The following is a 12,059-nucleotide window of genomic DNA, read 5'->3' as shown; positions in this document are numbered from 1 at the left end:
TTGATGCCCATTTCTTTGAAATCCTGAAAATGCATATCAGAGATGCAGCCAAATGATAAAAAGGGTTTGGACCCCAGATTAGCTTGCCTCCCTCAGGGGTACCACACAGAGCCCATGGAAGTGAGTTTTCAGGCAGTGCTGGCATCTGGCTGTCCCTGTGAGTTATTAGCTGGCACGGTGGTTCCCTGTCACCTCCTGGCCACACTGTCCAGCCTTGAGGCCTCCCTCCTCCCAGCCAAACACCTCCATTTTGTGCAGGGGCGGCCCTGACTATCGGCATAAAATGCCTCCGCCAGCCACTGAAGATAAATTTCCCCCACGACAACCTTTTCTACGCGCCGACGGATTGATTTCAGAAATCCATCCCCAGCCAATATGCCCGGCCCCAGTCCCACCACCGGCGCTGATGGCTGCAAATTTATGCCCAGGCCAGAAATTGAATTCCTGTAAGTCGAGGGAAGTGTCGGAAAAGCTCAGCCAGGCTCATTTTTACTTCTGACAAACTTCAGGCGGGAGATTAAACCCGGACCTGTGTCTTCCAGCAGCCAGGAATCCTGGTGTCAGGGAAATGACAACGCGGCGTTTTTCTTTCATTCTCTGGCCTCAGCTTGGCCTCCCAGGGCTGAGAAGTGAAAAGCAGTCAAGCCCACAGGCTTGTGTGGGTAAAGGGAATTCCCATTTCTGACCAGCTAATGTTAGAAAGGGGGCACGTTCTGTGTACCCAAAGGCAGGCCTCTGGGTCCCTATGGCGAATATTAAGCCATTCAGAGGGATGGGAAATAAAGCTTCCAATTCATCTCCGTCACCAGCCACGCTCCTGCACTAGCTCCTGAGGCTGACTCTGTCTGGGCACCTTTGTAAGGTTCTAATTAAGCTTCCTTGGGCCGCAACGGAGAGGACATCAACGTGTGGATAATTCCAGAGCCCCTCATCCCCTTCCTGCCCCCTGCCAGAGGCGGGAAGGCCGGGGAGGGAGAAGCAGAGAAATCAAGTGACAGCTCTGGGAAGGGAGAAATCTTGTTTTACTAGAAAGATCTCTCTCGCTTGCCTTGAAAAATGAGATGTCTGATGCAAATGTAGCTGCTTCTCTTTGGTACAAAACTCCTAAATATTAAAGAAATGAATCCTTGATGTCTACAAAGGAAGGATCAAAAAGGAACCTTTCTGAACAGAGAAGAGCTTTTATTTCACTGTGAACTTTTCTAGATCTTGCCTCTGGCAGAGATGCCTGCGGAACACAGAGTGCGGGAGGATAAAGAAAGAAACGACCACTCATTCATTCAGGAAGTGTCTGTCAGTTCTGTGTGCCAGGCATTGGGCTGTGAGCCAGGAAACCATAGGGGGAAGTGAGGACTCGGTCCCTGCCCTTAGCAGCCTACAAACTCCCTGACCATGAGTCCTCATGACTGTCAAGGTCATCATAAACAAGGAAAGACTGAAGCGGCCATCAGAGACCAGAAGAGATTAGAGATGGGTTGGCTAAATTAACGTGGGATTGTGGACCAGAGAAGACATGAGCGGAAAACCTGGGGAGACCCAAATAAAGTCTGGCTATTTAGTAATGATGATGGCACCAACGCTGGTTTCTTCGCTATGACAAGTTACCATGGATGCAGAAGATGTTAATGATGGGAGGCTAGGGGAGGGGCATATGGAAGCTCTCTCCTATTCTGCAACTTTTCTGTACATCTAACATGATTCCAAAATGGAAGCTTTGTTTAAAATGTTAGCAAGAGACACGGAACTCTCCTAGAACACTCTCCTGTGAGTGGATATAAAAGCCCCTACTCATGCAGCAATCACAATGTGTCAGGCACCATGGTTGACTCTTGACTTGTACCGTCTCATCATCCTGGTAACAGCCAAGTGAAGCTTGGCCATTATGATCCCAACTTTCAGAGGAGGAAGCAGAGAGGTTAAGAAGGGCACAGAGGGGTTAAGCTACTTGCTCCAGGTCACACAGTAAGGGACAGCAGAATTTGGAAGGAAGCAGCCTGTACTGTTAAACTCTACAGCTGCCTGTTCATGCACCTGTTTTTACTGAACACGTACTATACCCTTCTGGGCTGAGTAAAGAAACAGAACACTTGCAGGCCTTTCAGGGATTTTAAGTTGGGGAGCCGGTTACAGAGATGATGGCCAAGATGAACTAAACAGCGTCCCGGCTCAGACACTTACCAGCTCTGTGTGTATGGGCAGCTGACTTTCCTATGCTTCCATTTTTCCATGTGTAAAATGGAGCTAGTGTTAGTACCTACCTCATCGGGGAAGGGAAGGCTGTAAGATTTAATATTTATAAAGCGGCTTAGAAGAGTGTCTTAGTCCAATAGAGCCCCTGTAACAAAAATACCATAGCTGGCATGTCTTCAACCACAAACTGTTTCTCATGCTTCTGGAGGCTGTGAAATCCAAGATCAGGGTGCTGGCAGAGTCAGTGCCTGGTGAGAACCAGACTCCTGGCTCAGAAAGAGTATTTCTGACTGTGTCCTCACTTGGTGGAAGGAGTGAGGGAACTCTCTGGGGGTGGGGAGGTCTCTTATCAGGGCACCAGTGTCACCCCTAAAGACCCCACCTCCAGGTACCATCACACTAGGGGTTTGGGTTCAGTATATGAATTTGGGAAGGACAGAAACATATAGTCTATAGCTAGGAGCAAGCTAAGTGTTACGTGAAACAGAGGCGTTGGTAGGGGGTGCTTGGTGCCTGGTCCTCCGTTCCCATGACTCCTGATCCCATCTCTGCTGAAGGGCACCCAGATCTCTAACCAAGCGCTGTCTACTCCTCACCCCTGTCTCCAGGTGCATATTTCCACCTGGATGCAGTCACCCGTGTCATGAACTGTACATGTTTTCAGGCTGGACGCTGGACTTCCACGCCTTCAAAACCTGCTCCCTGTGGCTCCTCTCCAGCCTCCTCCAGCTCAGCAAGTGCACCCCCATCCATCCACCAGCCCCCTCAAGCCCCTAATGCTGGAGTCATTCTCAGCTCCCTGGTTTCCCTGCCACCCCATTTCTGGCCTCTCAGCAAATCCTGTGAGCTCTGCCTTTAAAATACCGGAATCTGCTCCTGCGTCTGTCCCTATAGCATCTTCTCCTATCATGGCTCACCTGGACCGCTGGAACAGGCAGCACGTTCAAAGGCCCTGGGGTGATAAAGAGCCCGAGGTATGACTCAGGCTCAAGTGAGTGTGTTTCCTCCCAGAAGGTCTTCTCAAATGGGGTGCCCTCGAGTGCTGGGGGAGGGAACTGGGGGGGACTTGCACTTTCTCAAAGCTTGTCTGACTGGCACGGCCTTGCATGAGAATTTGTAGCCTTGATGTGGACCTCTGTCCATAAACCCCACTTTCAGGGCTGTGGTCCATGCATGGGTCCATGGTGGTTCCAGCAGTCTGGGCCACGTGCAGCGGGAATGGACAGTGTAAATTTGTGCACAAGGCAGGCCTTCTCCACACCGTCCTTGGAGTTGATGGTGGTAGAGGGAGGGGGGTCAGTTGAACTCAGCCACCTGTGTCTCTTCCAAAATTTGCCAAGAAAGTCTGTTACATGGACTCTTGGTCCACACTGGCACTGTGATGGCAGAGCCTAAGACATCCTGGAATGGAAACAATGGCCTGCACTGAGGCCCAGGGGATGCCGGGGGTCTTCTGTCAAAGCTTTGGGGGGCTTCAGAGGGCGAGAGGTTGTGCCAGGCTGCCAGCCTGGACAGGCGCTCAGGGCGAGGTGGGTCAAGTGCTGGGATGGAGTGACTAAGTGGGTGAAGGAGTGGGCCCCAGCCACCCCCGTCCTGGCCCTCCCCCGGCCATGGGCTCACACCAGCAAAGCCCCAGCTGTTCGTGCTGAGGGAGGCCCCAGTCCTCCATCTTGAGCTGATACCCTCTTGAAGGCCTGTCAGGCTTATCCCTCAGGGGGCATTTGCCCAATACCTCGAGGTTTGACAAGGGCAGCCTGCTATTATCTCAAACCGTCCAAAGGGACAGGGCCCTGTCATAGCTCAGGCGTGGCAGACAAGCATGTCCCCTGATCATTCATCACGGCCCTTCTGCCATCCCGGCAGTCAGCGAGAAGCCACGGCTGCTCTGGGCCTGATCCTACACAATCCCTCCTTGGGAGGGATGGAAGCTGGTTTGGTGGCAGAAGGGAAAAACACACGGTGGATCTGTGAAGAGGTCTGCTGTCTGTCCCACTGGCCAACTATTGTATGGTCATTCAACAAACACTGATCATGCTGGGCCCCCGGGGGATTTAGTGACAAGCAAAGCAGGCAGAACTCCCCATTGCTGTGCTGTTTCCTGTCCAGGGGCAGAGGCAGGCTTTGAGGTCCCAATGGCCACTGTAATCAGGGCTTGAAAGAAGACTGGAGATGCATCATAATGGTGCTGACTGGAGCCCAGTGGCCTGGATTTGAATCCCGGCCCCACCACTTACAGGCTGTCTTCACCTGTCAAAGGCAGATGAGAATAAATCAGTTAAGTTTTTTGCACCACACTTGACCATTCTAATTACTCGCACATGCACAATGAACCCACTCAAGCCTCCGAGCATACAGTTATGGCCATTTGACAGATGATGAAACAGGCACAGAGAGGTCAACAACCCACGCAGGTCACACAGCCAGTGATGGTGGCCAGACCAGGACGTAAACCCAGGCAGCCTGAGCTGCAGGATTGCTGCTTTTAACCACTTGCCTCTACTCTTACCATCTGAGTAGGAATAAGTCATTTCTGTTGTAAAGATGTTGTCTGGAGACATGTTGATGACATCACAGGGACCCCTTTTTGGGAGGCCTGTGGGAGAGATTCTCGCCTGTTCTCGGTACCAAAAATAGTTAAGTTTTCTCCTGAGCATCTGGCCTGCCTTTGTTTCAGGACACTGGGAACTGCATAAATGACCAGCTTTCCCTTTTTGAGTTGGCTGCTAAGGAGCTTCGAGCCAAATTTATGGCCTACCCATATGCTGGTTGTTCGGAATTTTAAGGGATGAATTTTTCTTAGCCTCCTTTCTGGCTCTATGTCCCTTTTCTTTTCTTCCTTTTTTCTCCCTTGCAAAACACACACACACACACACACACACACACACACACAAAAAAAAAAAAAAACTTTAAAGGGATTGAAAAAATAACTTAGAAAATAAAACCAGTTTGAAGTTGGTGATAAATATCCCCACTAATCCCCAGTTTTTTGTGGCTGCATGGTATTCTCGTCTGAGGATGCACCTTAGGGTTTGAAATCAGTCCCCTCTGTTGTCAAACAGCTGGAAGGGAAAAAAATTCCAGTTGCCCAAATGTAAACAGCACTTTAATGAGCCTCGGTGCAGTGATCATGTGCTTGTCCACACCGTTTGCCTGGGCCAAATTCCTGGACTCAGGATTGGCCTGGGTTCAGTGCCAATGCAGAAATCCTACGGTTTTGGCTCTGGTTTGGCAGACCGCTCTCCAGAAACTTCTAATTCCTACCTTCCTGTTTAAGTGGAGCTATCGTTTGGTATGTTGCATATCCTTGTGAACCACTCGGAGTCCTCTCTGGAACAACGCAGGATACAAATAAATATATAAGCCCCAAGCCACTTCTGCTTCCTGATTAAATTATCCGGCCACAAATGCAATAATATCCTTGTCTTATTAAGAGGCAGCCGCAAGCTCTTTTCCTGTTGGCTGTGTCCCCACTAGCCAGTGCTGGATGGATGGCTGCCCCTGGGGTCCCACAACAGTCCCCGCCCTGGAAGAACTAGGAATCGGTTTTGAGCCAAGGTGTAGGTGGTGAAGCTTTAGGCTCAGGTGGTATCTTGGGTGAACAGTAAGAATAACTTTTCCTGTGGCTCGTACTCAATCCCGGACCTCTTCACGGAGACTGCTGCTTAACTGGGGCAGCATCCTTGGTGAAAGTATTTGAAAAAAGTTCCAGCCAGAAAAGACAACTTGTGAAACAGCTACTTGAGCACATAGCTTACCCATTTGGAGTCCATTTAACAGGAATATTAAACTTGGAACCAGCAGTTCAGCCAAGACAGCAGTTGGCTCCCCCCATGCATTAGCCACATTTGAAGTGAGACAGGCCACCCGATTGGAGATTTCTGCACCTGGGAAGTTCCTGAGCTGTCACACCTGCTCTTTGACGCATTTCCTTTAGGACAGGTTGTTCTCTATCCCAAGGGCTGTGACCTCCAAGAGGTGGCGACTTTGGCTGCAAGCTAAACCCAGTCTAGGAAAGCCGTCATTTAGATTTTCAAACAGTGAGCCTTCCAGGATATTCAGTGGTTCCTGGGGACATGAAGTTGACTGCATATGTGAACTTGAACCCGCTGGGTGAAACTCAGGATCTCTGCTGTGCTGAGGTTTGGCAGCCAGACCCCAGACATTTAATTACATGGCTGCAGAGAACACTTCAGTGAGGTGCGTCCAATGCAGACAATTATTTTAGGAAAGCCGTGGGGGCCTCCCCTCCTTGCCACTTAAATCTTTCTTCTCCTTTACAATTCAATATTTCATACGCGGAGAGAAAATGGCTTGTTTGCTTCAAAGGAAACACTAGGAAATGTAGGAAAGGGATGCTAATTATGTTGAATAGGGCTGCTTTGTCTCCGCACAAATAAGAATATTCGGGGGGTTCTGTTCCAAATTGCTTGGGGATCAGAGCCAGGGGAGCTCGGATGGTGATGCTTGGGCTCACGTTTATGGCTTTTGCGTGTGTGGTTTTTTAAATAGGATTTGCCTCGAAAGGAGACAAAGCTAGTTCCGTGTTCTCCCAGAACCAAGTGTGGCCGAGGTGGGTGTTCCTCGGCTCCTTAGTTGCGCTTCCCGTCTTAGGCTGAGCTCCTCTGGAGTCAGAGCTACAGGGCCAGTGTTGAGTGCATGTGTTCACCTGGATCATGCCCGCGGGCCAGGAAGGTCCGGCGGGTGCTCGACCCATTCCTCCAAGCGGGAGGTGTGGACTTGTAAAGGGGGGGTTCCTCCAACTCCGGAAGGATGTATGCAAGGTGCAAAGAATGACTGATTACAATGGTTTCGGATGGTGTTTATGAATGATTTATTTTTCTTTTAAATGAATGGAGGAATCAAGCTCATCTGTATAATTATATCACACTCGCTCACATTCCAATAAGCTTAAACATAAAAAGGCTTTACTGAGTGGGAGAAGCAAAGGTGGGCCAGGAACTGGAGTCTCTGGGGTTGCTCGTCACTTGCAGCCTGTCTTATCTCTGCTATAGCTGTGGGAACGGCCTCTGCGGGGCGATCAGTTCATGGCTGTGCCAATGAACAATTATTGTGGGGCTCTATTTCTCTGTAAAACACTTGGGGCTTTATCAGAATTTCTTCTGGGCCTGTAGGAGAACCTCCTGGATCGGGCCAGAATCTACTTCACAGCTCCACAGCCACCACCCTTCATCATTGCCTGGCACCCCACGGTCTGTTCCCTCCGCAGCCACGAGAGGGCGCCTGTGAACAGCCCTGTCGGCTCCCTGCCCTCATTCCCACATTCCCCCTTGCTTACTCTGCTCCAGCCAAGACAGCCTCCTCCATGTTTCCCAAACCAGGCACTGTCCTGCCTCAGGGCCTTTGCACTTGCTGTTCGTGCTGCCTGGAGCATCCTTCCCAACATATCTTCAAGCTCCTCCTCCATCTCCTTCCTCCCTCTTGACTAAAATGATTGCTTCTCATGGAGGCCTTCCCAGGTCTCTCAAATTGCAACCCCTCGCCACCTGCCATCCCCAGCATTTCTTCAGGCATGACTTCTCTCTCAGGATCTTTTCTCATTACCCTTGAAGTGCTTGGTATTTACTTATTTGCTTATTTCTGCTTCTCTTTAATGTAAGCTCTTAGAAGAGCTTTTGTGTTTGTGGGTTTTGCTCACTGCTGTGGCTTCAGTATCCAGAATACAACCTGACACACAGTAGGAGCTGAGCAAATACTGGTTGCAGAAATTGAGCCCGTCATGCCCTGATACAAAAGACTGGGATTTGTTTCTGACTCCAGTATGTTCTGGGGAAGTTCAAGGGGGCCTGATCTGGGCACCCAGTGTGTTCTATCCAGTATTTAATGCTTTTTGAATGCTTTTTCTCAAATCTCTCCAGATACTGATTTCAGTTTGTGGTGCCAAAAGTGGTCCTCCTCTTTCTCCTTCCGGCTCAGCCTCAAGTTTAGTTTAAATGTCTGTTCCCTGGGGTACCTCCTCAGGGACCCACCAGCCTGGGGAAGACCTCCCGTTACTCCTTGCCATTTCTTTGGAGCCTTCACGGAAGCATAGAGGTGTAGAAGTATCAGTGGGCTTCTCAGTTTAATGTCTGTCTCCACATCCATGGGGCAGCAACCAGATACATTTTGCCTTCCCTCTTCCAAGATCCTACCCCAGGCCCTATGCTTGGTATAGAATAGGCACTCATTAGATATTTTCTGTAAGTCTGGAAAATGATGACTCTCTGAAATTCCCTGGTACACAGTGGCTTTCAAAGGCTCTGATAAGTCCTGCATCGGAGAGACTTGTTCCACCCAGCAATATGCAGACTTACTTGACCACCGAGCACCCCTTTTCCAGCATGCCTGGTAAGACTGCCGGTGTTCCAAGAAGCATGGCTTGGGGAACACAGCCATGAATGATCTCTGAATTATCCGAGGGTTATAAACTGACTGGAAGTTTAATTTATAAGTGTGAAAGGGACGCCTTCTATTCAAGGGCTTGGAGGTCTCTGTGAGGATTCTGTCACCCTTTGCCCACTGCCTTGCCTGGGCTTCCCAGGAGCAGGAGGCTGGGAGAGAGGAACAGCAACAGTAGGGGTGCACTCAGTGGCCCCCGGGGTATGTCCAAGGCCCCTGTGCGCTGGGAAAGCAGAGAGGGAGGCCCAGCTTCGGGGGTCAGGGCTGCTGGCACTTTGGAGGCACTTCTCTGTGTGTGAACATGTGAGAATGAATTTCTGTCTTGTGAATGGACTTGAATTCCACAATCCCTTGCAGGGTTCCTTAACCCCTCAGTGCTTTGGTGGGTGGTGTTTGGAAAATGGGAATCCTAGAGAAGAAAGTGAAATCTACTGCCTCAGGCACTCTACACGTGGTCTGGCACATTCCAGGGGCCCAGCAAAAAGCACCTGTCATTTCTCGCGTCTCCTTTTCTCTCCCGGCGGGGGTGGGACGAATCCCCCATTGGGTTCCTGCTCTCTGACCCATGACGTCCCTGCAGACCCTTTTCCAAAGCCCAGAGGAAGGCTGGCAGCTGTACACCTCGGCCCAGGCCCCCGATGGGAAATGCATCTGCACGGCAGTGATCCCTGCTCAGAGCACCTGCTCCCGTGATGGTCGGAGCCGGGAGCTGCGGCAGCTGCTGGAGAAGGTGAGAACCATCCAGGTTCCCCAGCGTGGCTGTGAAAAGCTCCCAGCTCCCGCCTGCCCTCTGCCCCCATCCAGGTCAGCCAGGGCTAGACCTACCACGCAGAGCCGGTGGAGAACCCGGCTCCCCTCCAGGTGGATATTTTAATGTCGTTCAGTGCTCCTTTGGAGAAGCTGCGCTGTGCGTGGGGGAACAGAGAGGAAGAAGGAGCCTGGTGGCAGCATCAGTCTCAGTGTGTGAGCTGTGTCCTCCACCCCCCCATGCGCTTCCCACTCAGCCCTTTAGTCTGCCAGACTTACCCACCTGGGGTTTTGTGTCCCTTGGGGAGAGGTCTCACGCTCCATCCCGACACATATAAAGATTCCTTCCCCTTCTGATCGTGGTTGATATAAAATGGCCCCCATTCAGTATATCCCCCAGGACGCTTTGGTGCCCTTTCTGGGCTGACTGCTGTGCCTTGCCACTGCCCAGCTGAACGGCCCATTAGCTAGCTCTGATGTCGGTGTTGAAAAAGACCAGCTACCTCCCACCGTTACCTTATGAGGAAGAAGCAAAGAACCAAAGAAAGAGACCCTTACTGGCACCAGGGGCTGCCACCCATTAACGCTGTAAGATCGTGCCCTGCCCACTAGACCAGAGCTCCTTTCCTCAACAGTTGGGACATCTATGGGGTGTCTCCTGATTGTTGTCAATGGATATAAAAGTGTTCTGTGGCGTCCAGGGTGGGTAGCAGGTCTGTTAGGTTTCTGAGAACTTCCAAATGTCATGTGAACAGTGGTTCAGGAAAGTCTGTCCATGTCAGTAAGCATCTGGTGCTGTCTCTAAGTTCACCTTAGCTGGGTAGAGCCCACTGGGTGGAGGCGGGATCTCGGGGGCCCTCATTCTGGGTTAGGAAAGGCCAGGGCGAGGGAATTCAGTTCACTTATGTAGCCAGAAAGTATTTATTAAACTTCTAGTTTGGGCCAGTGCTGGCCAGTTTGGACAAGCTAGACACCGGGTCTTCCTCTGAGGATCCCACCTGCAGGAGGCTGATGAATAACATTCCAGGCAGTAGTCATAGCTGGGAAGAAAATAACCATGTAAGGGGAGAGAGGTGGTCAGGGAAGGCACTCTGAGGAGGTGATGCTGGAGTTGCGACCTCAGGGATGAGAAGGAGCCGGCCTTGGGAAGATGACGGGAACAGCGTCCCAGCTAGAGGGATCAGCGAGTGCAAAGTCCCCACGGCGGGGGGGAGGGCAGCTGCTAGTGTGAGGGGAGGGAGGTAGGTGACGGGGGCAGGACCAGCCCACAGGTTCTGCAACGGAGGGTGATCTGGCTTCCCTGTGAAAAGCTCCCTTTGGCAGCTACGCAGAGGACTGACTACGGGGGGCAGGGATGGAAGCAGGAGAGCAGGTGGGGTGGAGAGAGGGGAGAGCTGAGGGGCTGTGGCTGCCCGACCAGACAGGAGCCGCCAGATGGCCTGGGCTTGCCATGGGGAGGCCGCTGGAAAGATTCGGGCAGGAGAGGGGAGGTCAGGCGTCCCGCAAAGGTCTTGCCTGTGGCATGTTGGGGGCAGGCCTGGGTAAGAGCCTGGCCCTCCCTAACGTCCCTGGTTCCTAGGTCCAGAACGTCTCGCAGTCCATGGAGGTCCTTGAATTGCGGACGTACCGTGACCTACAGTATGTGCGCAGCATGGAGACCCTCATGCGCAGCCTGGACGCGCGGCTCCGGGCGGCCGATGGGTCCCTCTCGGCCAAGAGCTTCCAGGTGGGTGCCTGTGGGTTCAGGTCAGTGGTCAAGGGGCCCATGAGTTCTGAGAATGGGGTCACGTCAGGGTTGGCTGGGATCTAGGGTCCGAGATGGGCCAAATGTCGGTCCAGGTGGGCATCAAAGGGGAGGGCTGAAGTTGTGGGTCAAAAGGTGGGGTCAGTTCTGGGTCAGAGGTCAGGCAGGGATCAGCAAGGGTTCTGTGATGGCGGACAGGAGCTGAAGGACAGGATGACGGAGCTGTTGCCTCTGAGCTCGGTCCTGGAGCAGTATAAGGCGGACACACGGACCATCGTGCGCCTGCGGGAAGAGGTGAGGAATCTCTCCGGCAGTCTGGCCGCCATCCAGGAGGAGATGGGCGCCTTCGGGTACGAGGACCTGCAGCAGCGGGTGCTGGCCCTGGAGGCCCGGCTCCATGCCTGCGCCCAGAAGCTCGGTATGCCTTCACCCTAGACTTTGACCTCTGACCTCCATGCCCAACCCCAATCCCACTGTGTGCCCAGGACCCGGACGTGGTTTTGACCCCTATCTTCTAAACTTCGACCCATTACCCAGAAACTGGAAAATACTCTGATCCTTGACCTCCAATCCCTAACCCCCAGCCTAAGTCCATCTTGGGACCAGATTTCTGGACCCTCTCTTGCCCCTTGTCCCAGCACTTCCCGGTTTGACCACACGCCCTCATCCTTGCCCTGCCTCCCTTGGGCCTTTCCCATCTGCCACCCTCATGCCCCTTGTTCCTGCTTCCCAGGCTGCGGAAAGCTGACCGGCGTCAGTAATCCTATCACTATTCGGGCCATGGGGTCCCGCTTTGGCTCCTGGATGACCGACACGATGGCCCCCAGTGCGGATAGCCGGGTGAGTGACTGTGCTCACCCCAGGGGTCAGAGGCTGGGGAGAAATAGTCTGTGGCTGCCCAGAGATGCCCAGCGACTCCACACCAATGATTCTCTTGTAGCTTTAAGTGTCCCAGGATCTTTAGGGCCCTTGGAACCCCCCT

General features: G+C 52.3%; 1 protein-coding gene across 3 annotated transcripts in view; it reads left to right on the top strand.

Annotated features, from left to right (window-relative positions):
- Window positions 1-12,059, top strand: part of OLFM2 (olfactomedin 2) — a 44,642-nt gene that overhangs the window by 30,704 nt on the left and 1,879 nt on the right. For all 3 annotated transcript variants that reach the window (XM_036992601.2, XM_017642909.3, XM_036992128.2), the window contains 4 exons: window positions 9,167-9,316; window positions 10,913-11,059; window positions 11,276-11,495; window positions 11,811-11,917. In XM_036992601.2, coding sequence (XP_036848496.2) covers window positions 9,167-9,316; window positions 10,913-11,059; window positions 11,276-11,495; window positions 11,811-11,917 — 624 coding nt within the window. The remainder of the gene's footprint in view (window positions 1-9,166; window positions 9,317-10,912; window positions 11,060-11,275; window positions 11,496-11,810; window positions 11,918-12,059) is intronic.

Source organism: Manis javanica, chromosome 13 (assembly GCF_040802235.1).
Source record: "Manis javanica isolate MJ-LG chromosome 13, MJ_LKY, whole genome shotgun sequence".
Classification (NCBI taxonomy): Eukaryota; Metazoa; Chordata; class Mammalia; order Pholidota; family Manidae; genus Manis; species Manis javanica.
The sequence above is the reverse complement of the archived record's forward strand: the minus strand, read 5'-3'. Positions and strand labels throughout refer to the sequence as shown.